This window comes from Rhinolophus sinicus, chromosome 8, assembly GCF_057876585.1.
Source record: "Rhinolophus sinicus isolate RSI-liver-muscle chromosome 8, RSI-T2T, whole genome shotgun sequence".
Lineage (NCBI taxonomy): Eukaryota > Metazoa > Chordata > Mammalia > Chiroptera > Rhinolophidae > Rhinolophus > Rhinolophus sinicus.
This window is the reverse complement of record NC_142508.1, coordinates 4,308,365-4,335,859: the sequence shown is the minus strand read 5'-3', so window position 1 is coordinate 4,335,859 and position 27,495 is coordinate 4,308,365. Positions and strand designations below refer to the sequence as shown.

Here is a 27,495-nt window from a genome sequence, read left to right as displayed (position 1 = left end):
ACCAGGGGCGTCTGCACACCCCTTCCCTACACCTCCCTGCAGCGGTCATGCCACCCCTCCACCAGCCACATTTCAAGGTGGGCAGGAAGGCTGCTTGGTGATGAAGAAGGGTCCGGCTTTGGCTGTAGGACCGTCTTTCCAGCCCAGCCCAGACCTGTCTCTCCCTGCCTGTCTCTCCCTGCCTGTCTCTCCCACTGTCCTCGGACCTCAGGACGCCAGGAGCTTCCACACTTTCTTAGGCTCATTCACTATTTCAAGCTCCTCAGTCCTGTCTCTCTTTTCGATTTTAAAACCGTTGGGATCTGCGTCCCCTTCACCACCCAACACAGGGAGTGAGCACTTAAAAGGGACTCAGAGAACCTGTCACCTGACACTAGGCACGTGTTACTGGGCCACCTTCTCAGCCCCTCCCCTTCAAAACCAAACAAAAACGGCAAACAGGAAACGCTCGTCTTTTAAAAATTACTCTATTATTATCAAATAGAACCACAGTATCCAAAAGGTAATTATAAAGTTCTATCCCCATCTAAGCGGCCCTGCACCGCCCCTCCGAGTGGCCGGCGGCCAAATCACTCCCCCCGTGCTGATTGGTTTCATCCATTTTATTGTCAAGGAAATGAACAGCCCGAAGGGGTTTCCCAGATCCGCCCTCTCCCCTCTGGGGCCCCAGGTAAACACGGCAGCAAGCGACCTGGTCTCAGGACCCCCATGTCCTTGGGAGGAGGGATGAAAGGGGGGGGCTCACAGCAAAGGGGCTAAGGGGTGGCCCGCCCCGCCGGCTGGGCTTGGGGCCTCGGGCGGCGGCCAGGCAACTGGCCAGGTGCGGGCGGGGCCACGCCTGGCAGCGCTCTCGGCCGCAGGCAGCGGCGCGCTCACTCGCCCGTGTGGGTCCGCAGGTGGTACTTGAGCGACTGCTTGTAGCGGAAGCACTTGGCGCAGTGCGTGCAGGGGTAGGGCCGCTCGCCCGTGTGCGCCCGCTGGTGCTCCAGCAGGTGGTGCTTCTGCGTGAAGCGCTTGCCGCACTCGGCGCAGTGGTAGGGCCGCTCGCCCGTGTGGATGCGCCGGTGCTCCAGCAGGTGGTGCTTGCGGATGAAGCTCTTGCCGCACTCGGGGCAGGCGTGCGGGCGCTCCCGCGAGTGCACGCGGCAGTGGTTGGTGAGCTTGGACTTCTCGCTGAAGCTCTTCTCGCACTCGGGGCACTTGAAGGGCCGCTCGCCCGTGTGAGTCCGCTGGTGGCGCAGCAGGTGCGACGGGCGGCTGAAGCTCTTGCCGCACAGGCTACAAATGAAGGAGACCTCGTGCTTGCCCGCGTGCACGCGCTGGTGGATGACCAGGCTGATGTGCAGGCGGAAGCTCTTCTTGCACTCGGGGCACGTGTAGGGCCGCTCGCCCGTGTGCGTGATCTGGTGCTTGGTCAGGCTTGACTTGTGGCTGAAGCTGCTGTCGCACTCGGGGCACTTGTAGGGCTTGGGGCCGCCGCCGCTGCCCGAGCTGGGCGACTTGGGGCGCGGCTTGAGCGCGTGCTTGGGGGCGAAGCTGGGCCCGCGCTCTGGCGACGCGTAGCCGCCGCGAACGCGGTGGATGCGCTGGTGCAGCGTGAGCTGCTGCTTGTGCCGGAAGCTGATCTCGCACTCGGCGCACTCGTAGGGCCCCTCCTTGATGTGGTTGCGCTGGTGGATGATGAGGTTGATCTTCAGCCGGAAGCTCTTGCCGCACTCCATGCAGGTGAAGGGCCGCTCGCCGCGCCGGTTCCGCTGCTGCTGGCTGGAGGAGCCCCGGTTGTCGCTCAGGTGCCGCTCGCCGTGGGACACGGGCGCCAGCCTCTTCACTGCCGGGTTTCCCAGCTGCAGGGGCGGGGGACTCTCCTCGCCCTCGGGGGACAGCTCCCCTGGCAGCGGGGTCTGGTACATGCTGGCCTCGTACCTCCCGGACAGCTGCCCGAGGGCCTGCAAGTGCTGTGGCAGCTCGTCGTCGTCCTCCTCTTCTTCCTCCTCCTCCTGTTCCTCGGTTTTGATCACGATCCCCTCTGCTCCAGGGGCAGGGAGAGAGAGACAGCAAGGAAACGTTAGCTGTTGCCTAGCGCCCGTAACCTGGATCTAGGTAAGCATCACTACTCCATCCTCACCAGCAAGCACTGCATGGATACTGTCGGCCTGAATGCCTTCCCCTGGGAAAATACTTCTTTCCACTCCCTGCCACCTATGGCCCCCACGCCACAGGGTTGGATCTGTAACCAACATGCCCATTTGGTTCAGGAATGAGCCCAGACCCTCTTGGACCTTTGCGCGGAGGAAGCAGGGAAGAGTGCGTCCTCGTGATGGGAATCTGCTGATGCCCCTTCACTAAGCTGCTCACTAGCAGTAACCAGGCAGGAAAGAAGGAAACCAGCACGCGAGCCCTCCTGGGGGGGGGCCCAGATCTAGGTGCCTGAGGTTGGCATACTCCTGGACCTACCAGTGAGTTCTCTGAGCCCATAAACACTGCTTTTTCATTTAAGCTCCTTAAGGGGTGGGGTTCTTCCCCCGTGTCAAAAGGGTCTTGACCCATCAAGTTCTCGACCTTTCCACTCTACAGTCTCTTCCACCCGAATTCTGCTCAGCCCCAGGGGGCTACTTCTTTCCTGAACTCGCGTGGAGATTTCTCCTTAGGCGCCTTTACTCTCCCTCCGCTCCAGGTCTCCAGGTGGTGCCCATCACTTAACACCCAGCTCCAATCCTCTCTTCTCCCTAAAACCCTCCTTAATGGTCCCAACCTGCAGCCCCCAACCCCACCGGAGCTGGTGGTGCACATCCCAGGGACTTTGGAACTGGGCCTTCCCCTGCAGCATCTCACCTGCACAGGTGGATGACTCACCTGCACAATCAGACTATACCAACCCTGAAGCTGGGGTTAGAGGTTTCCTCTGCCTTTCCCACAAGCCCTGGTGTGCAGGGCCGTGAACAGCCCCCCTAGAGGGAGTGTATACACACATACACACATACACACACACACACCCATAGTCTGTCCCTTTAGGACCTAAATAAGGCTGTGTTGTACAGTGGCCCACAAGAAAGCTAAGTCGTAGAGAAAAGGAGTGGCCTTCAACACCTGTTTGAGTTTTCTCAAGTGCCTTGTACTTATTTGGCACCCCCTAAATACAGTTAATGGGGAACTATTTTTAGTCACTGACTTGTTGTGGCATAAGAAAGTCACTCACTTTTCTGAGCCTACCTGTGAGATGGAATATGCAATAATAGTCTGTATTTAGTCGGAACTTTTTCAAAGCACTTCACACCTGTTCTCTCTTTGCATATTCACATCTTATTATAGGATAAATCAAGCAAGAATTATCCCCATTTCACAGATGTGAGGCATCCAAGCCCAGAGATAGCAAGGGACGTTTCCAAATAAAGTAAGTCATAGACCTTTCCAGAGCTTGAAATTTGGGGACCACCTAGTTTATCCCCTCAACTGACAGGGAAACTGAAGCTGGCAGTTTCTGTGACCTGGTCAAGGTCTTGTAAGTTTGTTAGTGACAGCTAAGCCATAGCTCTACGACTCTTCTGAAGCCAATAAAATGCAGTGTTAAAGTTAGAACATAGGTGTGCCAAGACCCAGCTTAGGCCTCTCGCCCTAAGACAAGGCTTTCTCGGTACTGTTAGGATTCTCGGCAGGAAGTGACCCAGAAGGTCCTTGGATGAGAAAATCGGGAAGGAGGAAGCAGCTTTAGAGGTTGGTAACTAGTAGCCCTGGACTTAATCCTGAAAATAAGTGTTGTTTATGAAAGACAGAGTGGGAAATATGGGCCTTGGAAGATTCAAACCCTCCTTGAGCGTCAAAGTTGTTTTTCTTAATGAAGTAAGAATGGAACATCTGGCCCTAAAATTCAGGGCTCAAGATTCCACAAAGTACTGTTTAATAATTTTCTAAGGTTCTACTAGAATTAATGAGGGAATGCTCAAAAGACAATCTGGAATTTCTATTATGAAGCTCTAATTTAGCATATACTCATAATTTGCCTTGTGTCTTTCACAACTTTGTGAAAGACCACGTGGTATAGTAAAAAGACTTCTGGAATATCATGCAGTTATTTAAAAATAAGTTAGGTTCACTCATTGGTCTTGTTTTAACCAACAAGAATGTCCAGATTTTATTAAGTGCAAAAAGGCAAATTGCAGAGGAATTATCAACTGATAAAATAAAATTAAAAAAATGTTTTTTAAATCACTGACATAATACTTTTAAAAACCTAACTAAAATGATTGTGGATATATTTTTAAATACAAATAATATATAAATTGATATGGTTAATGACTCTTTTATATATAAACAAAACATCCAAACCCAAACCAAAACCCAAATGAGTTTTACCAAATTTTCAAGGAATACACTTAATTCCTATCTTTTGCTTTATTTTCAGAATATAGAAAAAAGAACCACAGCTCCCCAGTTCATTTAATAAGTCTACAATCTTGTTTCCAATACTAGATGAGAAGGAGTCAAGACAAGTTCAGGTTCATTTCACTTCTGAATCTAGTTGTAGAGTTCCTAAATAAAATCATAGCTAACTAGCTCTAATAGTGTGTTTTAAAAAGACACCATGAGGCCCTGCAACCAAGATTACTCTACCCAGCAAAGCTATCATTTAGAATCGAAAGACAGATAAAGAGCTTCCCAGACAAGAAAAGCTAAAGGAGTTCATCACCACCAAACCAGTGTTACAAGGAATGTTAGAGGAACTTCTTTAAGATGAAAAGAAAAATAAAAAGATAAAAAATATGAATAAAATGGAAGTAACTACATATCTCTTAACAATTATTTTAAATGTAAATGGGTTAAATGCTCCTCTCAAAAGATCGGGTAGCTGAATGGATAAGAAAACAAGACCCTTACATATGCTGCCTGCAAGAGACTTCAGATCGAAAGACACACACACAGTAAAAGTAAAGGGATGGAAAAAGATATTTCATAAAAATGGAAGTGAAAGAAAAACAAAAAAAGCTGTGGTAGCAATACTTACACCAGATAAAATAGACTTTAAAACAAAGGCTATAACAAAAGACAAAGAAGGTCACAGAAATCCCACTTCTGGGTATTTATCTGAAGAAACCCAAAATGCTACTTTGAGGGGATGTATGCATCCGTATGTTCATTGCAGCATTGTTTACAATGGCCAAGATGTGGAGGCAGCCTGGGTGTCCGTCAATGGAAGAATGGATAAAGAGGAGGTGGTACATATAGCCAATGGAATATTGCTCAGCCAGGGAAGGGAATGGGTTCTTGCCATCCGTGGCGGCATGGATGGACCTGGAGGGTACTGTGCTGAGTGGAGTATGGCAGATAAAGAAAGACAGAAGTACTATGATTTTGCTTATATGTGGAAACTAAAAAGTGGAATAAACAAAACAGAAACAAATTCATAGATACAAACATTTTGATGGTTGCCAGATGGGAAGGGGATTGGGGGTGAGCAAAACAGGTGAAGGGATTAAGTACAAATTGGTAGTTACAAAATAGTCACGGGGATGTAAAGCTGAATGGTGACTCTGAGGTTTTATAATTAAATAAAAATGATGCCTAGATTCTCCCAGGAAAAGACAGTACAGTTGGTCATTTTAAAAAATGTGCTCTGCCAAGGTTGAAATCTTCAAGTCAGGCGAGGCTTCTAGTGTGATTAGAACAACCAAGGACACATCAGGAGATGAAAGTTTTGCCGCTATCTTGGGCAATTTATCTGACCTTCTCTGCCTGTAGAAGGAGGGGTCCCCGCTGACCTAGTCTTTGGCTGCAATGCCTTCTTCCCTACCCAGAGACAGGTTCTTAGAAACCCAGAGGCAGGAAACCTACACCGAGGGAGACGGCGCTTGGGGTCCTGCCACACCTGTCCACTCATCAGTATCCCCGCCCCACAACTAACCTGTGCAGTGTCTCTGCTGTACCAGCATCTGCTTGAGCTCGCTGAACTCACTGGAACCTTCTGTGGACTCCTCCAGCGTGTTTTCCGGCTCCTGCATGTCCAGGTCTGGCTGCTCTCCACACGGGTCACCCAGCTCCGAGTCCTGGAAGCCGTGTTCTTCCACCTGTCCCATCAGGGGCTCTGGCGTCTCCAAGCTCTCTGAGCCCTCGTCGTTGGTCTGCACTTCGATCTTAATCACGATCCCGTCGTGGGCTGAGAGAAGGCGGGAGGGTGGGGGGAGGAGGACAGAAGAACGCAGAACACGTTCATTCCACCTGCCCTAAAATTTACATTTCAAAAACCCATGTTTTAGAGACCCTGAAGAAACATGATACTGAGCTGGCATTGAGTAGACATAGAATTTTCTGGATGTTTTTGTAGCCTTGAACACCAATTCAAACTGGAATAAAGTTAAAATAGATGCAAGGTTTGTTTTTTATGACACCCTCACATCTTGAAATAGTGGTGTCAGGGTTTCTTTTAAAACGGGGTCCTTATTCCCCTTCCCAGGTTAGGCCAGCCCACATCAACAGTCTCTCTCTCCTCACAATCAAACTGAATAAAGAAAAAGCTAATCACATCCTCACCCTTTCAGCGCCCCCCTCCCACCCCCCACCCCGCCCCAGGTGCCCAACACTGACAGACCACAGCCCCCAGGCCCTCCTTGCCCACATGTACAAGCAGGCCTACGTGTACAACAGAGCTTTGGCTTTGCTTTCAATCTACACACATCACCCTGACATGTTTTTCTTACTTACCTGGAGGTCTGTAGGTTAATTCCAAATGTGATCACGCACAGGAATCATTTTACATAAATGGGATTATAGCACAGTTTTGTTTTTTAGTGCAGAATTTTTTTCCTTTTAATTTGCCTTCTCCTTCCCCTCACTTCCCATTTCACAGTTATGATCTTCCCAGGTAACTCTTGTAACTAACCTAGTATTTTTCTCGATGCTTATGTCGTTATTTATTGTAACACATTTGCATTTATATGTTTTTTTGGCCATTATTCGTTTTAAAAAATAAAATTGCCTTGTGTGTAGTCCTCTACCTTTTCTCACTCAAATATCTTGTAGAAATCCCTTCAAGCCAATTCTGGAGGGCTAATGCATTCCTTCTCAAAGCTGCATGCATTCCATGGTGAGGATAATATTGTAATGTGCTCAACCGTTCCCTTTATTGAAGCACATTCATTTTTTGTTCCCAGTCTTTTGCCATGGTGAACAACACTGCAATAAACATTTGTTTATTTATGTACCTCTATAAACGCGTGGTTTTATTTCTACAAGAGTCCCAGGAGTGGGACGGCAAAGTCAAAAGGTGTCTGTAATTTTAATTCTGATCGATGTCGTCAAACTGCTTTCTAACAAGGCTGTGACAATTCCTATTTCCACCAGCCCCGAACGAGAATATCCTTTTTCCCACATCCCTGCCAGCCACAGACACCACTGCTCTTTTCATTTTCCTCAGTCCGATGGGCGTAAAGTGATAACTTATGACACTTCAATTCCACTTCCCTGAGTAGGGTAATCTGAATACCATCTTTTACTTATTGGCCTTGATTTGATTCTGCGTCTATCATATTCTGTTCAATTAATAAGAGTCCCTTGATTTCTGTATTTAAGATAACCCCTTTTTTCTTGTCAATATTTCAAGTATTTCCCCCAAATCTATCATTTGTCCACTGTCTTTGTGTTAACCTTTTACCACATAACTTCCTTCAAGTTTTCATATTGTCAGATGTGTCTTTCTTTCTCTTTATGGCTCCTGGGTTTTCTGTCTTAGTTAAGAGGGTCTCCCCCGGTCCTAGATGGTTCTTTTCTATTGTTCAATTATTTACATTTAAGTCTTTACTCCACCTGAAATTTATTTTTGTTTTGTGCATGGTGTGAGGTAGGGGTTCCACTTTATTTTCTTCCATATGGGTCAAGTTGTATCAGCATAAACCCCCTCATGGGCTGAAAATTACTTTGTTAATCAAGTAAATTATAAATGTATAATGCATACACCTATCCATTCATTCACTGAACATTTACTCAATAGATATGTATTGAAGACCAACTATATTGGGGGTGTTCTAATGGCTTGGGATACACCGGTGAACAAAACAGAACTGCCTGCCTCCTACAGCTTCCATGAGGCAATAAACATAACTAATACAGTCTATGGTTTGTTAGAAGGTGGTTAAGTGTTGGGGGGAAAAAAAAGAAGAAACCAGGAAACCAATGGACAAAAACAATAGTTCCTGCTTTGTTCTTTCACCAAATCTCCTCGTCATTCCAAAGTAAAGTGGACCACATCCCTGAGAAAGCAAACCAATATCCTGCTAACGGTGCCACAGGATCTCAGACTGGGTTCTTTCTGATGTTTGGCAATCCTTTAATTCCTGAGTAGCCAACTCAACACATTCAGGAGTAGACAGAATATAAAGCACCGCCCCCCAGCCTTAAATGTCGACCAAGGCTCCTTTCCCTCATATCTGAGTCTCAAGATGTCTTCTCACTCTCCAAATTCATCTGCATCCTATTCTCTACCTGAAAAAATAAAAAAACCATCCACACTTACATCTTTGACTTTCCCCTGCTTTGGCTCAAGGTCACCATCCTGACCCCCCCTTTCTCTTCAATCTCAGGAAAAGCAGTGTCCCTCCCCTTCTCTTGCTTCCTGAATCCTGGAATTTTACTACATCGCTTGTGCCCCTTTTCTTCTCTCTCCTCAATCCCTGTCTGCACTCGATCCACAAACATCTCCATGACTCCAGCATCAGAAAAATATCTTCTCTGACTTCACAAACTCCTCAAAATATTTTGCTTGCCTCCTCCCTAAAATAAATTTTTAAAACTATGAACCCTTTGCACCTTTTTGAATAAACATATAAAATGCTTCAACAACTGCAAAAGATGTAATTTCTGGAGTATTGTAAATATTGATATTTTAAAATAAACTCGTCCATCACTCTTTAATGTCGCCAATGGAATCTAAGAACCCTAGCAATTTTAAACCTACCATTATTCACTTTAAAAATATATGAACAAGTTCTTCTTTGACAGTTGAAATTTTTATATCATTCCTTTCCACCTTGAACTTCTATTTCCATTCCCACTTTGCCCACAGAATTTTATCCTAATAGAACATATTTTTATGCTTAGAAGCCCTTTACTGATCACCTCATCTACCACTCTGCCACAAAAATGTAAATTGGAAGATTAATTTTGCTTTCATTTCTAATAACCACAGGGCTCTAAGTGTTATTTTTTCCCCTGGCTTACGTTATCCTTAGTTATTATTACTATAGAATGATAAGCAGTCATTTAAGATAGAAAACAGAAAAATTGCTGGAAATATTTCTCTTACAGGGATGGGTAGGCATTCCCCCCCCCCCCCCCAATTAGCTCACTTATCTGAGAATGAATATTCTCATTGGTTGAATGAGACAGAGTCCAGAATCAAATCTATTCCCATTTTTCATTTGTATAAATACAAGCATTGGGAAAGCTCATTCACATAGATATGTAGATGGGACAGCAGGAGCTCTGCTATGGAAACGTCACTCGGTTCTTTGAACTTCTGAGTTATATGCTACAAAAGCAAGTGGTTAATATATCATCAAAAATTGTTTTTAATGACCTATTAGCTGACAACTTAATTAGTTTCTCTTTCAATTCTGTTGAAAGCAAAGTCTTGCAAATGATCTAACTTGCAGGAGAATTCACCATCTAGGCCCCAGAGCAATGAACTTGTGGTCATGTACCCCAACATTCAGGACTGTTTCTTCGTTTCATGACCCAGAGAGCTTCTTCAACTTCAGACAAATACTCCCTAGTACGAAAGGGATGGGCGGGAGGTGACTGTTCTTTCTTTGTTAATGGCGAGGGACGCAGGCGATGCGGACCAGCACCTCGGAACCGCATGTGCTAGGCTCTCTTGCTGATGAGTTTTATGAACAAGAATGGATGGGCTAACTGAACCTTCAACACCATCTGTTGTGTCTCTTTTGGACCCTGTACCGTCAAGGGCATGGGCAGCCCAGCTTGAAGACCACTGCCTTCCAATACTTGCTCCCATTTGAAGACCCCACTCCAATGCCCCGCACTCCACCAAACTTCTTACAATGCTCTCAGCTGAACACAGCTGTGATCCTCTCTGAACCCCAAGCACTTTTCTGCTCCTCTATGGCATTTCATTCTTTTCCCCTCGAAATATGCAGTATTTACGCATTTCCCCCCTCCCCGTTTGTTAGACAGTAGGGAAGCCAGTTGTTTCCTCCCAAAAGGTCTCCCCCCACAAACGACTTTTCAAAGAGTATTGATAACCAACTTGCATTTATAAGCAGTAATTTGTTCTCCCATTTAAAAAACTAAGTGAAGATACATACATTGTGGGAATATAGTTTATGACCAGGGGTATCATTTCAAAAAGTTTTAAATAAATGGAAACAACTGGCTTCCTGACGAGGAAAAAAAAAGAAAAGATACCTTCATAGATCTCACATCAAAATAAATGACTTATGAGTCAAACATTTAAACATAAATAATAAAATCATACTAGTATTAGAAAAAAGCACAGCCTTTTCTCTTCTTTCTTTCCCTTTTTTTAAACTTTGAGCTCTACGCTATTCCTAGACCTCTGGGTGGGACCTCCGATATTCTTTCTGGAGGTTGTCCGGAGCCAGACCAAACATATTCGATGCGCCTGACCCATAGCAACTGTAATTTTTTGCTGAAAATTTTTTGGAAATAATTTTTGTAGTTTTGCCTTAAAATTGTTTGACTATAGGGAACTTATTTAATCTGTGATTAAGTTTCTTCATAAGAACGCTTGTGAGATGGGAAAAATCTGTCTTACAAATTGTTTTCAAATGCATTAAAAGTTTGTGAACACTAAACTGAATAATTAATGAAGCTGATAGAATGTTATGTGTAGACACTCAGTTAAACATTTAATTATTTACATTTGGCCACTTCGTTTTTGTTTTCTGGAGCAAAAAAATACTTTATTTCAGGTTTCAAATACTTCAATAGGATTTTGAAAAGCTCATAGGCCCAAGGCCTATGTTTACTGAATAAAATGGGCAGAGTAAGTATTTCTACACTGGATATGCAACCCAGACACCATAAAGAAAATCACTAGTAAATCTCAATTCACGGACACTTAAAATTGATAAATTTGACCACATGAAAATGTAAAACACAAATACTATACGAAGGTAAATCATAAACTCAGAAACATATTCACATACATAAGACATATAATAGCTAATATCCTTAATACGTAAAAAGCTTTTACAAATCAATAATAAAAAGATGAATAGTCCCAGAAGAGTGGACAAAAGGCAATTCATAAAATAAGACATACTGGTGATCAATAAAAGTACGAAAATATACTCAAGGTCACTCTTACGGAAGTCGAATGAAAACATCCAAATATTGTCCTTTCTACCCATCATTTTGGCAAATAATAAAAAGATAAATAATACCTGCTATTAGGTGTGGGGAAACAGGTAGTCTCATGCATAGATGAAGGTGTAAAAGCTGACATAATTGTTTTGAAGAGCATTTGCTAATATCTATTCAATTTTTTAATGGGTATACCCTTTGACCCAGAAACTCTTCTAAGTAAGTTTCAGAGAAGTGCACAAAAATATATTTATAAAGAATCTTTAGTGAAGCACTGAAACTTATAAACACTCTAAATGTATATCAATGAGTTTTTAAAAATAAATTATGAAATCAATACACAGAATAGTAGTCTATTAAAAAGAACAGGATATATTTTTATGTTCTGACATTGTGAAGATATCAAAGATATATTATTGAGAAAAGTAAGTTGCCAAACAATGTACTTCTATATTGTTTGGATTCTTTTTTACAATCAGAATTTATTTATGTATTACTTGTATAATTAAGGCCGTGTGTGTGTCTGTGTGTGTGTGTGTGTGTGTGTTACTATATGCACATAAATTGGAAGGAATAAACTGATGACCTTTGAGAGAAAATTATGTGGGACTTTCACACTCTCTGCATTTTTTCTTTTTGAATTATGTTGATGAAACTGTCGAGTTTTTTGGGGAAGTACAAACCAATGTTGCCCCATTAACTTTCTCTACAAGCTCAAAGCAAAGAAACTGATGGTTGACATGGGCACTCCAACCTTCTCATGGCTGCACTTTCTGTTAGATTTAAAAAATTTTGATACATTAGTTCTTTAAAATTTTTTAAGTTATACATGCACATAGGCCATAGACTTGAATAGTTCTTTAAACCCTGCTTTTAAAAAGCTCTCCTTCACCCCAACCCCATATTACCTGCTCCCCAGAGGCAATCACTCTCAATTCTCCTGGCTGATTCTTTCACTATTTCTCTTCATAGCTGAGTAACATAGTTATGTTGTTACTCCCTGAGTTTTCAATTTTAAGGGGAATCTGTTGACTTCCAAGAGCTGCAGGTGAGGACCATCTCTGTCCCCTCCGTCCATGATTCTTCCAAATCCCTGATCCTTCCAACGTAGGTTGTAATTCTGGTTGGATCAATATTGTGTATTTCTGTTATTAGATTATGTAAATGTTATTTAAAATTGAACCATGTACTACAATGTAAGCACTTTTTGCTTTCCCTGGAACTGATAATTTTTCCTTTTGTTTGGCTTACTATTATCATGAACGCAGCTCCAAACTCTCCCCCAACCCTGTTCTGTAACATTCCTCTCAAAACATTCAAACAGGGCTGTCGCCGGGTGGCTCAGACAGTTGGAGTGCTGTGCTCGCATGGCGATCGCTGGTTCGATCCCCACATGGGCCAGTGCGCTGCGCCCTCTACAGCCTAAGATTGTGAACAACAGCTCCCTGGAGCTGGGCTGCGGGTGAGCAGCTGGAGGTTGGCGTCGGCTGCCACAGGCTGCTGTGTGCCGCCATGAGCTACCATGTGCCACCTTGAGCAGAGGGCAGACAGTGTGACCTACCACCAGCTGCCTCAGCCTGGGGGGAGCACAAGGCTTATAATAATACCAGTATGGGCCAGGGAGCTGTGTCCTACACAACTAGACTGAGAAACAATGGCTTGACCAGGAGTGGGGGGTGGGGACAGGCAAAAGAAAGGAGAAAAAAAATAAAACACAAAAACATTCAAACATATTAAGTATTTCTCTATTTCATCTACTTGAAGAAAAGTTTTCTGGAACCTTGTGATGTGCTCCAGTCTGGCCTTGTCGCCTGTCTTTTTGGACTTCCCCTCCAGCAGCACCTGGGACGTCCTTTACCTCCATCATGTTGGAGGTCCTAACGCCTCTTCTGGATTCACTTCCTCATTTTGGCAAAGCACCTCCCCCAGTTTGAGAAAGGCGGGCTTGGGAAGCCCTGAGCAATTCAAAGTGTCTTGATTTCACCCTCGTATTTAATGAGGATAATCTGTCTAGATATCAAATTTAAAATGGTTGGACGGTATTTTCCAACTTTAAAATTTAAAGAATTTTAAAGGCATTGCTCTACCGTCGTGTAGCTCCCAACACTGCTGGAAAGCCCAGAGCCGTTCTAATTCTTGTTGCTTTGTGTGAACTCATTTGTCCCCTCTGGAAGCTTATCGGGTCTCTCCTTTGTTCTCAGTGGCTCTGAAATTTCTTGCTGAAGTATCTAAGGTGTAGGTCTATTTCCATCCATCGTTCTGCGTGATCAGTGGGCTCTTTCAATCTGGAAAACCGTATCTTTTGGTGCCGGGAATTTTTCTTGAATTATTTTGTTGCTAATTCCCTCCTTCCTGTTTTTGCTTTTCTTTTTTCCTGATATTCTCATTATTTGGATGTTGGACTTCCATCTTGTTTCTTATTCTGTCCCCATTTTCTTTTTTGTCTTTTTGCTTTATTTTCTGAGATGTGTGCTCAATGTTGTCTTCTAACACTGCTACTGAGGTTTTTAATTTGTATTATTACACTTTTAATTTCCAAGAGTTCCCTTCTATTCTTTTTTGTAGAAAAATGAACATTATATTTTTATATCATGAAAGCATTATTTTATCTCTTTAAGGATTTTACATATATATATATATATATATATATATATATATATATATATATATATCTGCCATTTTTAACTCAGTCTTTCTTCATGCACTTTAAAAAAATTATTTTTACTGAATAAGAATATATGCTCACATCAGGAAATTCTACAGAGCAGGGAGAAATAGGATTTTGTTATATTTCCATCCAGGTTTTCCCCTGTCTTTTGTTTATGTCATTGACTTCACATTGTATTTACATTTTCCACTTCTACATCATTAAATGCCCCGATCAAATGAACCGTTCCTGTCAACGTTCCCAACAGGCTTTAGCAACGCCCATCTTAAGCAAACAAGAACCCCCACCACTCCCAGCTACTGCCCCATAGTTCCACCCCCCACTCACAGCTAAACTTGAAACAACTGTTGATATGTGCTCTCTCCACCTCCTCGCCTGCCATTCACTCCTCGACCCACGCTGACAGGCTTCCCCCCACAACACCACCTTTGTCTTGCTACGGTCACTGATGTTGCCAGTTTGCAAAGCCAGTGGCCACTCGTCAGTCTTTGCATCATTAAGCCACACTAAGGGACTCAACGCTGTTGACCTCACTCCCTCCTTCTGGAAACACTCTTCTCTTGAAATAGCCAATGAGGCACTACCTTAATTTCTTGTTATTATTCTGGTCACTCCTTCGCTTTCCTTTGATTCTTCTTGTTCCTCCTTCTTTTTCCAAATCCTACAACTGTGGTTTTCAACCCTGGCGGCACATGAGAATCATCTTGGAAGCTTTTAAAAAAACACGAGTATAAAATGCTTGGGCCCCAGTCCGACCAATATATTCCAAATCTCCACGCCTGCTCTACAACTCAGGGCTCCCAAGGGCCTGGCCTGCCCTCCCCCCTTCTCCCTCTGCAGACTGGGCAGCCCGTCCAGTGTAGCTACCAATGCCCAAATGTCTGCCTCTACTCACATCTGCTTTGTTTTCACTCCAGACTCCTTTATTCAGCTGCTTTCTCAACACTTTCTCCTTGATGTCTCCCAGGGATTTCAACCTGATGCTCTCTTGTCAGGTCCCCAGACATGGAACCTTGTGTCGTCGCCCATCTCCCCTCTTCCTCAGGTCACAGCCTGGGGACCATCCCTGGCGTTTCCCTCTCCCTAATATTCATCATGCACCAATCACTAAATCCTTCCTAGTCCACTGCCAAAATACACCATCCGAATATCCACTTCTTTCCCTGGACTGTGCCACGTCTCCTACCGGGACGACAAAAGGTCTCCTACCTTGCAGTCTCTCCTCCCTCCAGTGAGTTCTCGGAGCAACTGGAAGTCCCACATGTTCTTTAGGTTTCCACTAAAAACCCCATTTCCTCAAAGCGGCCTTTTCTGGTCTCCCAATCTCACGAAGGTCCTCCATGCTACCTGTCACATAACCCTGGACACCGCTCGCCACAGCTCAGCAGAGTTGGTGACCGTATTTTTATATATGTGGGGTGTTTGGGTTGTTATCATCAGTCTCTTGGTATGGTACCAGGTACAAAAAATATTTGATGAACTACATAATAAACATGCAAGTGAAACTTACGATATAAAGACTCTTCCTAAACATGATTTCAGTGGCTGCATAACAGTCACGTGAGTGTTTGTACATCTCCATCCATTTTTGGATTCTTTTCCATGCTATAGACTCTCAGAAAGGAAATGGTTACGTCAAGTATATAAACATTTTGAATATTTAAAACATATTTTAAGACTAGAAAATACTAAATTGCTTTCTAAAAAGACTGAAACTACACACGGCGTATAAGAACGTGGATTTCTGCCATGCCTTCTGGCTTATTTGTTTTACTCTCTGATAATTTGCAGGGGAAAATGGCACGTGGCTTCTCTGGGCTTCCATTACCATCCTTCTGGGGTCTGAGTGGAAACCCCGACTCTGAGTATTTCGAGAACAGGGCTGATATCTGAACCATCTTTGGATCTCCTTGCCTTTCGGGATCCAAACCATAAATAAGTTTACGGAATGAATTTCCGTAGCCAGTTCATAAAATTGCCAGCTTGCTCTATGAAAATTCTCCATTTTCTAGACTTTCCCACCTGGTCTCACACCACTGGGTCTGGCCGAGGGCTGGCTTTGCATCCGCCCTTGTAAAGGAGAAGACATAGAAGGACAGGTTACCACTGGCAGGTCCGGGGCTCTGAGAACGGCAGATACGCGGCACAAGCCTGCTATCCAGAGGCCAGGGCCTTTGGTTTCACACAGGTGCAAGTTTAAGGTCAGCCCTGTGGAGCAGTGCTTCCCATGACCTCTCCTGTCCTCTCTCCCGGGCTCCAAGTGGCTGGAGAGGGTTAGTGGGACAAATGGCACCTTTCAGGCCGCCACTCGCCACGGAAGCCCAGGCCGTGGACACATGTGCCAGAATAAGCCCAGCACAGGGCAGAGTGGCTTGGGGTCATTTGCTTTTCGATTCTGGCTCCACTCTGTGGGAGACCTGTCTGTGATGAGGGTGTGACAAGTGGCCAGAGGAAGGGGGTCGATGTTGTCATTCCAGCCCTTCTAGGAAGATGCTAGAAGAGGAGCACCTGGACCACAAAAGTGCACTGGGACATCAGACTGGGTCTCAGGACTCTGACCACAAATCACCTTTCCCACAGTCTCATTCTTTGCTGTTTTTCTTATTTCTTCTACCGTGTTTCCCCGAAAATAAGACCTAACTGGAAAAGAAGCTCTAGCATGATTTTTCAGCATGACATCCCCTGAACATAAACCCTAATGCATCTTTTGGAGCAAAAATTAATATAAGACCTTATATTAATTTCGGGCAAACACGGTCTTATTTTCGGGCAAACACGGTACTTTGAACCTCTCAATTCCCAGTGGGCCCTTGTTTTTGGATGTAGCCACTCAGACCTTTCAGATACAGACCTACTTTCCTCCAAACGAAAGATCACCCTGCCACGTGCCACATTTTGTCCCCAATGCCCCATTCTTATCTACCTATAAATCCATCTTTTCTGACTGCCAGATGAATTCAGGGTCAGCCTCTCCCCTGGATTGAAGTCTCTCGGCAAAATCTCTAGAAAGCAATGGCACTGATTTCCCCACAGGTTCTGTCTCTTCTGTAAGTTACCTTCGCTCTTACTCCACAGGTGACATCACTCTGTGTTTCTGAGCCCCGTCCTTGGAGCCAGTTTGCAGGTCCCGGAATCAATGACATTACTTCCTGACAAGACCTGACTGTGGCCCTCGAGGGTCCCTTTGCTAGATTATCCTCCATGAGCACCTTGACTACAAGACAAGGACCTGCTTCCCCCGAAGACCTTTGAGGTCAGTGGTGCAGGTCCACGGGCAGTTCTAACCCGGCTGCATCAAAATGAACCACATACAGTGGTACCTCGGTTTTGGAACGTAACCCATAACTTCTGAAATGTTTGAAAACAGCCGACAGCTAGGCCTCAGGATCTTACACTCAGCGGAAGCCATGTGACATGTTCGACTTCTGAGTTGTGTTTGAAAACCGAAGCATTTACTTCCGGGTTTACGGCATTCATAAACCAAAATGTTCGTCAATGGAGACGTTCGAAAACTGAGGTACCACTGTACCAGAAAAGCAGCTGCTGTGCAAGTGTGTGGGCTCTGATATGGCCAGTGCAGAAGGGACAACACCCCACGCAGAATGATAACAGCTGGTGGTTACGAGGCCATCGTTACATGCTGGGCACGACACTCGGCCCAGGTATCAGTACCAGTCCCATTTCATGGATGAGGAAACCAGGCGTCCAAAAAGGCCGGATAACTAAAATCACACTGCTAGCAAGCAGAGAAGCCGGGTTCAAAGGCAGGCAGCCTGACGCTGGCGTCAGCACTTCAGCTGCATGGCCAGTCCTGCCCGGCAAGTCCCTACTGCCTCCATCTCACTGCCTTGTGGAGACACTGCTCGGCACATTGCAGGATGTTTCAGGTCAAGCCCATGTCTCTCCCTACCCTTCCACTGACTGGCTGCAAGACCGGCTTGTGGCCCTGCTCCGGGGAGCCCCAGGATGTACGAGCACCCTGACAAGTGACTGTCTTTCTTTCAGTTCTTGTTTTGTTTCCTGCAGAGAGTGAGGTGATACTCAGTCATGTCAAAAACTCCCCGAGACAAGTAACTCAACAGCATACGTGTTTATCAGCCTGGCAATCAAGGAGGCCCCACGCAGGCCCAGCACCTGCAGACAGACCTCCTTCCTGCACACAGCTTGTTAACATACCATCCAGGGTCTACTCTGGATTGTAGCACCCCATGCTGAAAGATCTAGAAGGCAGAGCTGGGCCGCCGGCAGCCACTCACCAGCACTGGGGTCTGCAGGCGTCTCGCCTTCCTCAGAGTCTTCTTGCTCCTGCATGGTCGGCCTTTCCCCGCGCTCCATCTGTGACATGAGGTCTGGTTTGGAAATTGCATAGTCTGGGCAGAAGGAAGGAAAGAAAGAAGATATACTATGGGGTGACGGTGCACTGGATGCTGCAAAGATGTCACCTGTTTGAGTGTGACACCAGGAGCAGCCCCCCTACCTGCAGCTGGCAATGTTGGAAAAGAAACTGGCCAAATCTCCAGCCCTTTTCTTGGGGACCACTGTGTGTATGAGTGTGCACACATATGTGTGTGCTACCCACATACCACGTCGTCCCAGGTGGGACCGGCAGCGGGGCACCGCCTGCCACCCATGGAAACTGGCCCTTTTGTCATCTGTCAATCCTGTTGCTCACAGGTAGCCGATGCCTGCTGAGGTTTTTCATGACAAAGGCACACGATATTTGTAATTTTATAAAGTGAAAAACAAACCCTGATAAAATCTAGACGCCATAACACCAAACACTGATAGATTTCCTTATATTCAAAACATGTTTAAAGTTCTTTGGAAATAAAGTCAAAAGATGAAGAAACTTGGAGGAACTATTATTACACACATATATTTGTCATATGTAAGGCAAAAGGTTAATATCCATAACCATATGTAAATAGCCTCTACAATTAGTAAAAAATAAAAAAGCCAAGATATGAACAGGCAATTCACAGAATAAATGCAAATAGCCAGTTAACATATGGAAAGATGCGCAAGTTCACTAATCATCAAAGAAATAGATTAAAATAATGAGGTGTCATTTTTCACCCATCAGAAAAGACAAATACTTAAAATAGAAGAGCATCACTTCCGGCCAGGGTAGGGAGACATGGCATTATCACGCACGGATGCATAAACATACGCAGCCTCCGGAGGGCGCCGTAGCTGTGGCCGTGACGTAAATGCTCACCTTCTTTGCTCTGCAAACCCACGTCTGGGAATCCGAGCCACTGAAATACTCAGGTAAGCGCACAGATACACAGAGGTGTTTATGGCAACAGTCTGTAACAGTGAAAAGACACAACCCAGCTGCTGCTCATCAAATGCCACCTTTCTTATTCCCAAGCAGACATGTGTGCTGACACAGAAAGCTCTGCGACCTACCGTCAGGTAAAAAAAAATGACTGTTCCCATTTGTGCAAACTACAAACTGTGTGTGCACGAGTGCATGCATCGAGCGTATGTTTGCATGTACATACAAAAAAAGATGAGAAACCACACGGGTCAACGGGTTCACAGTGGTTACCTCTGGGAAGTGGTACTGGTGGAAGGATGGGGGTTGCGCTTTATTATATAAATCTAAATTGCTGAATTTTCAGTTATGTATATACTTTAAAAAGAAACCAAAAAAAAAAAAAAAATTAAAAAGAGAAAAGTTATCCTATGGAGAAATATGTGTACATAAAATTACCAATTCTAGCAAGCATTAACATTTCTATACAATAGAGTAACATTTTCTAACTTTTTCGTGTTCCCTAAGAGTGACCCATATCAGAGGAAAAGATACATATAAAACTAAAGTATAGGGCCGACCCGTGGCTCAGGTGGTTAGAGCTCCGTGCTCCTAACTCCGAAGACTGAAAAAAAAAAAGAAATTAGAATATTTAAAAAAAACAAAACTAAAGTATAGTTATTCCAGGTTTTCATCCTTAAATAGTGTTTTCTAAAGAAAACAACAAGAATCCACAGAGTTTGGAGTAAGAGAGATCTCAGTGAAATTGTGACTTTCTGGTGGGGACCTAGGACCTCCTGGGGGTCACAGTCTCTACACCATGGGGACAGGAACCCAGGGAACATAAGACCTCAGCAGAGGACAGTGTTCAGTCACCTGAACAGTAAAACAGGAGCGCCACACCTGTCCTAGCTCCCTTACGAAGAGGCGTGAGGACTAAATGATCTGATTCTTGCAAAGCACCTCACCCTTGCTTAAAAACGCTTTGCTGGACAAACTAATTTAAATACATACACATAGGGTCCATGGGGAGATAATATAAAGGTCAGAGACCACTGAGTCTGCCTTCTCCCCCTGCCCCAGGGGCTTCTCTATGGAGCGCCATCTCCGTTTCCAGCTGTCCTGACCCGTGCTGCACGGACGGACGTGGCTATGTGACGGTGTTTCTTCTCATTTGTTTTGCTCTCTAACACTGTTTGGTTCCAGGTGAACCTCACGCCGGTGTCCAGGCAGCCCCGTGAGTAACGCCTTGTCCTTACCCATGGACACCAGAGACTCGTAGTTGCCCCTCATCACGTTCTTGTAGAGCTCCTTCTGCCACTCAGACAGGTTCCCCCACTCCTGCTCCGAGAAATGGACAGCGACGTCATCGAATGTCACAGGGACCTAAAACCACACAACAAGTTCAGCTGGGACCACTTGGACGGCAGTCACAGGCCCTTGGCTGCCAAATCCCAAGGCAATGATCAGCCTCAACCCCCTGGCCAGGTTCAAACACCTCTTCTTAAGACCGGGGTGGAAAAGGCCCAAAGGGACAGCGCTGGGGTGTCACCTCAGGCTTGGGTCACTGTCCCCACCCCATAGAGTAAGGGGCCTTGTCTTGTCTGGTGCTTTTCCCCTCTAATGGGACAATCCTCGCTGCTGTCAAGCTTGGTGTGCAGACAGACCAGCAGCAACAGCAGCACCAGGGAACTTGCTAGAAATGTACTCTCTCAGGCCCCACCGTAGATCCAGTCAATCAGATTCTGCATTTAGTAAGCTCCCCAGGTGATTCACACACACGATAAAACTGGAGAAGTGCTGTGCAAGTTGCTTCCTACCTAAGGCCCTGGAAAAAGGCAGCGGCCCAAAGGGATGGACAGATATCCAGCCCACAGTCCAGTTCTTAGAGCATCTTCTGGGAAATAATATTAAAACCTGGCTGTTCTTCATTTTTAGAGGATCCCTCTTGAAATCACATCTTAACTGGCATTAACATGATTTATAGGTCAACTGATAAAAACGCTGAGCCCGACAGAGCCCCACAATACTCCGAGTGCTCCCCACACCCAGTGGTGAACCGCTCATTGATACTGATTGTGAAGCCTCGTTACCTCTCTCTCGTTCGGCCTGTGCTCTGCTCTCTCGTCCTTTCAGACGTCACGGACTGAATGCCCTTCTAAATTGACAATCCCATCTCTAGGACATTCTCCAACCTATTAACCTATGCTTTTATCAACAGGAGAAACAATTTGACTGTGGCTGTCTTGTTCTTAGTGAAACAATGTTGGCAACTACGTATCATTATGTATTTTTTCCTTCTTAACCACTGCTTTCCTCTTCTTTTATATTAGACTAAATTCTGAAAACCCATTCCAATTCAGATCACTCCTTGGGAGTCCCAGTCGGGACAGGGTTACCTTGGGAACTTCTCCATTGCTGCCCGGGGGCAGCCGCAGGATCCAGAAATTTCTGTTTTTCAGCAGGTTCTCCATGTTCTCCAGCCGCCTCTGCAGCAGCCCGTACTCCTGCAGCAGGGTCCCCAGCACAACCCATTTGCTCTCCAGATGGTTTGCGAACTCCACGGCCGTCTTCTCGCAGTCGGCTATCTTTTTCTCATTTGTCCCCGTCCGTCCCTCCAGCGTCAGCAGCCGCATGGCCTGGGCCTCCAGTTTCCTCTCCACCGCTTGGACGGCAGCCCACACGGCCAAGCGGGTGATCTCCGCCGTCGGGAGTGGCGTGTCCTTCTGGGCTGCAGAAGAGATCTGGAAGGGGGTGTCCTTTTGCGAAACTGGGCTCTGGAGCAGAGGGTCCATGTCAGTCTCGGGAACGGTGGGGGAGAGGGTGAGGGGGTCTTTCTCAGGAACTTCAGGGGAGTGGAGTGGGGCTTCTTGGTGGTGGGTGGAGTGAGAGAGAAGTGAGATTTCTTGTTCAGCAGCAGCTGGGGGTGGATACTGGGTCTCTTCCTGGGAAGTCAGGGGGCCCTGGAGCTGTGTCTCTTGCTCAGAGGCGGCAGGGTACAGGAGTGAGGGTCCCTTCTGCAGCATGTGTGGCATCCGGCTGGGGGTCTCTTGCTTAGGAGTGTGGGATAGGGAGCCTTGCCGGGAAACGGTGGGAGACAGAGAAGGAATTTCCTTGGGGGGAAGAACACGAGACTGGAACAGAGTTTCCTGCGGGAGTCCAGCAGGGGCCTGTCGCAGGGTTTCTTCTGGCAGAATATTGGGGAATGAGAGCGGCGATGAGCGCTGGGTCTCCATGTCCAGCTGCTGGACCTGTGTTCAAGGAAAGGGCAGGATTGAAGGCCACGGTCTCCAGCTGGCAAAATAATGCCAAGGATAAGCACCCACATTAAAAGGATTTTAATTAGATACGTTCCGTGGACATGAATCTTTTCTTGAGACCCTAGCACTGATTCAGACATCAATTATAAAACTACTGTTAACAACAAATAAAAAGTTACGCCACCTTCTGCTCTTTGTAGAGCCATTTCCTTTTTCTAAAATACATTTTACAGGTACCATCTCATGAGTCATAGGGTCGGAGAGGAGAAAGGGCACTGGCCTCGAAGAAGAACACTTGTCTCTTAGGCCTATCTACACCTACTGCTGCCTGTGTCACCCTCGCCGGGTTATTTGACCTCTCTGTTCTGTGTCCTCATCCATACAATGAGGATTGTCACACATACCTGCTACCTCACCGCGTTGTCCGAGCATTGAGCATTTAATAAACTCAAGCTCTGAAGAAAGAATTTTGTCAATGCCAGGCATTGCTCCTATCCCCAGACTCCCAGCAAGATGGGAGGTGATCACGGGTGGGGGCTGGTCCTGTCAATTGACTTACCTCGCAGGTGAACTTGACATCCAGCCCCATGCGTCTACTCGAATTATCGGGCAGTCATGGTGCCCATGTCATTTCCCTCACTTTGTCCAATAGTGAGGACACACAACGACCTTAAGTTTCACAGACTCTTTGATAAAAGCCGAATTGTTGGTATCAATAAAATTTCTCAAAGAGTTTTATGGTATGGGTTGACTTGTTATATGGACCCAGCCCCTACTGGAGAGGCTGAAAGCCTTCTGGGCATTCCAAGCTGGCTTCTGCTCTAAGCAGAGACAGGAGAGACACAGACAGGTGTGCGCATGGCAATTCAGTCGCTCCTGCAGGAGCAAGGTCCCCTGGGCAGACGGTTCACTGCGGTAGGTGTACCCTGGAGGTCTGGGCTCCTCCCTATGGTTCATGAGGTGGCGAATGAGGAGGAAAGGAGGCCTGGAAGCAGAACTGAAGTCAGCCAGTTTTGTGACTTGTGTCAAAATCGGGGGGGGGGGGGAATAGAACCAAAATAAAGATTGATTCTTTTTGGGATTTCAATTAGTCACACTCTCCCTGTTCCCCACCTTGACACAAACATGTTGAGAGAATTCTTAGGTCATCAAGGACTTGAAGCCAAGATCTTCTGAATGACCAGTTCTGTATTTATCTACCCAGACAATCAATAGCTTTATTGGGACTGAATAGAATCTCTCCTATAACAATGTTTGCCCATTTCCTCATCAGCGTCCTTCAGTGAATCTACTAAATACTAACTACTATGTGCCATATACAAGTGATCTTTAAAATACTTGAAATTCCCATTTTGTTTGAAAATTACCTATCCCTGGTGTCCAGCCTGCTATATAGTACGTGCTCAATAAATGTCTGCTGCGTAAATGAACAGTATACATTGTTAAGTTATGAGAAAAAAATTAAATTATTAGGGGAAATAATGAAGTTCCTTCACTCATTTACCAAAGATCATCAACCCTATTTGTCCCTTACCGAGACCCCAGGCCGTATCTTCTATGGCTTTTTCATTCATTCATTTGTTCGTTCATTCATTCACTCACTTATGGGTCTTTTAACTGAGATAGCATTACATTTTTAAGACCTTGTTCAGGCAAAAGAAGTTTGAGATAGCATGATCCAATAGCTTTGCAGCTAACCAGATGTGAGAGCTAATTAATGGGGGTGATAGCTAAACATTTTTCGGCATTTATTATGTGCCATGAACTGTGTTAAGCATTTTAACGGGGTATCTCATTTAATCCTCATAAAACCCTATGAAATAGGGACAACTAGAGTTACTATCCACACTTAGCACATGAAGATGCCGAGGCTTGAAGAGGCTAAGTAACTGCCCAAGGTCACACAGTGGTTTGGCTCCAGGGCCCAGGTTCCAGCTCACACGGTAGGTCACCTCCAGCCCCCATCTGTCAACTGAGGCAGCTGGTTGGTGCTATGAATCCTTTTTACCTCTAAAATTCAGAGGCTCGGAGGTTAAACAAAGATCTGTGGGAGGTTCCATCGTGGGGGAGGTAGAAGGCCCTGCCTGGAAATACATTTCCCTTTAAAGCTGGGGTCAGGGATCCCTTTGGAAACCCCTCAAAATTAAATGCACATGGGCACATACACAAAATTCTGCAAACGCTTTTAAGGGGTTGACAGACCCCCCCCCCAAACCTGAAGGCTCATGAACAACTAAGCCTCCTTTCAACTCTTCACTCTTCACAGGTGAGGGCAAGACTGGATGGCCCTCTGGGATGGGAGCCTCAGACACAGGGAAAGTGACGTGCATAATGCAACACAATAGACACATTATGGCCCGTCCTCAGAGCGGGATTAGGGTATTTGCCTACAACTAGTAGGAAGAAGGGAAAATCCCCTCGGGCCACGTTAGTCTCCCTGAGTAATACAGGGGGTTTAACCGAAACAATGAAAACAAGCTCCGGTACAGTAAATAAAGCCAGCAGAGCAAGACATCTTTACCAACTAGTCTAATCAGAGCTCAAAGGAAAATACCATTTCTTCACTCTCTATTATTAGACTGTCTCTCTCCATTTCCGGAATCAGAGGGCTATGGAACGATGAGGGGGCCACAGGAGCATGTCCCCTCCCCGTGCACCAAAACAAAAGCCCCTTGCTATCATTTCATAATGGCTTAATTAAACCCTAAGCAGAAAGAAGTGGCCAAAGAGAGGGATGGAGCTGTAAATATTATATCTAAAATTAATAAGCTTGTATTCTCCATCTGTTTGGGGGGGGGGGGGTTAGAATTCTTCTGAACTGTATTTTATAGGATTTAACTGTCCCTCTCTCGCCCATGTATCATAAGTAAATGGGGTCTCCAGGATTCATGCTACATGAGCAGAAAAATACATAAGCATACCTATCTGACTCTTAAAAAAAGATGGGCCATTTTCTCGTATGACCCAGTGTGGTTCCTCCAGGATTATACAGGGCCCTACAGCCCTAAGCCTGGAGGTAAACATTTAAAAATCTTTGTTTTATTTTATTTTCCTAAGAGTTTTTTTTTTTTTTTTTTTTAAGAACCATGAGGCTCTTTAGAAAGCCATATATCCTATATCCCGACCCCTTCCTATACACAACAGGAAACTGAGGCTCAGAGGCACTGACTCCCATGCAGCATTCCTCCCAGCATGGCTGCTGCATCTCCAAGATCAGGTCTGCGGGGAGATTTTAAGACTGACTTGTAGGAATGGCCCCCTGACAGGCCACATCAGCCCCCAAACCCTTAGGAGCTTGGTCCCCAGACCCCATCCGTCTGAACACCCCAAGTTTGGCCTGGGGCCCTCCAGATGCAGAAGCTGGAGGCCGAGACACCGGAGCCCGAGGGTCACCTGCTCCTCAAGGCAGAGACACGGAGACGCTGGGCTGGGCGCTGCTCCGCTTCCCATCCAGCCATCACCCCCACCCCCCCACCCCCGACGGGCCGCGTCCATCACGCACCCGGCCCAGGCCCCTAACCCGGGAAGGCCGCCGCCACAGCCGCCCCCTCCCCGTCCAGGCCCGCATCCCGGGAGGCAGGCATTTCTGGGGACGCGGGCACCGTGTCACGGATGACTCGCTACGTGACCTTGGGGCAGGCAGGGCAGGTCGCCGCCCGGTGTCTGTGCCTCAGTGTCTCCGCTCTGCGAAATGGGGAGAGCCGCGTCCGCGCCGCGCTCCGGCCGCGCGAGGCTCCGCGGGGCCGAGCTCTGCGGAAAACGTGCGGCGGCGGCAACCCCGACGGACGCAGCGCCGGCTCCGCAGGGAGCGAGGCGCGCCGCCAGGGGAGCCCACCGCCGGGCCCGCGTGCGTGCCAGGCCCGGCGCGTCCCCGCAGCCTCGCCCGGACGGCGGCCGGCGCCTCGGCCCGGCTCCCGTCCCGCAGCCCCCCCTCCCGTTCGGGGACACGCGAGCCCTGCCCCCCCACCCCCAACGTCGCAGCGTTTTTGTCCCTTACCGAGACCCCAGGCCGGGCCGCCGAGCCCGGGACACGCAGGCCGTCCCCGGGGCCCCGAGTCCGCGCGTCCGTACGTGCGCGGGCCGCCCTCACCGCCTCGGCCATGGCCCTGCGCTGTCCGGCCCGGCCCCGAGTCGCCGCCGCCGCGGCCGCGCGGCCCCACGCAGGCCGGCCCCCGGCCTCTCCGCAGGCGCCGCCCGCCCGGCCTGCCTTCCCCGCCCGGGCTCGCGCGGCCGTCGGGCCCGGCCTGCTCGGGGCGCGCGGGGCGGACGGGGCCGGAGCGGCTGAGCCCGGCGGCGGCGTCGGAGCGGGGCGCGCGGCGGTGCGGGCGGCTCGGGAGGCTGCGCCCCGGCTGCGAGCTGGGCCCCGGCCCTCAGCACCGGCCCCCGGCCCGCGCGCGGCCCCTGTGCGGCCGCGGCTGCGACCCCGGCTCCGGCCCCGGCCCCGGCTGCGAGCTGTGCTGCCGTCCCGGCGCCTCTTCAGCAGGGGAGCTGCTCCGCAGCTGCCATGTTGATACAAACTGCATCCTGGGAGGCATGTCCCTCTCAGGCCGTTTAAAGAGAAACACTCCGAGGCTCGTCGGAGGCTGCAGGAACCCAGACAGCTCCATCTACAGCCGGTAGGAGCGAACAGTGTCGAGCGAGCAGCCAGCCGGCGACGGACACGCCCTGAGCCCCGGGCCAGCCCGTCGTGCAGCCCGGGCCGAGCCGCCCCGGCCTCCCACCCTTCGGGACCCCCGGGCCCCTCACCTGGGGTCCTCGTCTGCCCGGGCACCCTAGGGCGAGACCCGGCGGCGGGAGCGGAGAGCAGAGATAGCAGCGCGCAGCCCAGGCGACGTGGTGGGGTCTGGAGGCGGCTTGATTGGCTCCGACAGCCTTCCCCCCGCCGGATCCCCTGCTCCTCTCAAACCCAGAACCCGGGTCGTTCGCTTTCAAACCTGCGCTCACAAAGGGATCTAAGAAACCCGTCACACCAAAGA

At 47.3% G+C, this 27,495-nt stretch overlaps 1 protein-coding gene across 4 annotated transcripts; it reads right to left on the bottom strand.

The window, feature by feature from the left end:
* Positions 1-450: 450 nt before the first annotated feature.
* Positions 451-27,495, bottom strand: ZNF777 (zinc finger protein 777). 4 transcript variants are annotated; one of them, XM_019739405.3, is made up of 6 exons: positions 27,266-27,495; positions 21,659-22,510; positions 20,519-20,645; positions 18,256-18,369; positions 5,897-6,148; positions 451-2,026 (listed from the first exon to the last, which is right to left on the bottom strand). In XM_019739405.3, exons 2-6 carry the CDS (start codon positions 22,493-22,495, stop codon positions 873-875), a joined length of 2,484 nt encoding a protein of 827 aa, XP_019594964.1. In that variant the 5' UTR covers positions 22,496-22,510; positions 27,266-27,495; the 3' UTR covers positions 451-872. The 4 variants fall into 4 exon arrangements, with proteins under 4 accessions (XP_019594964.1, XP_074171289.1, XP_074171290.1 ...); XM_074315188.2 differs by lacking the exon at positions 27,266-27,495 and adding an exon at positions 26,517-26,650; XM_074315189.2 differs by lacking the exon at positions 27,266-27,495 and adding an exon at positions 26,149-26,398.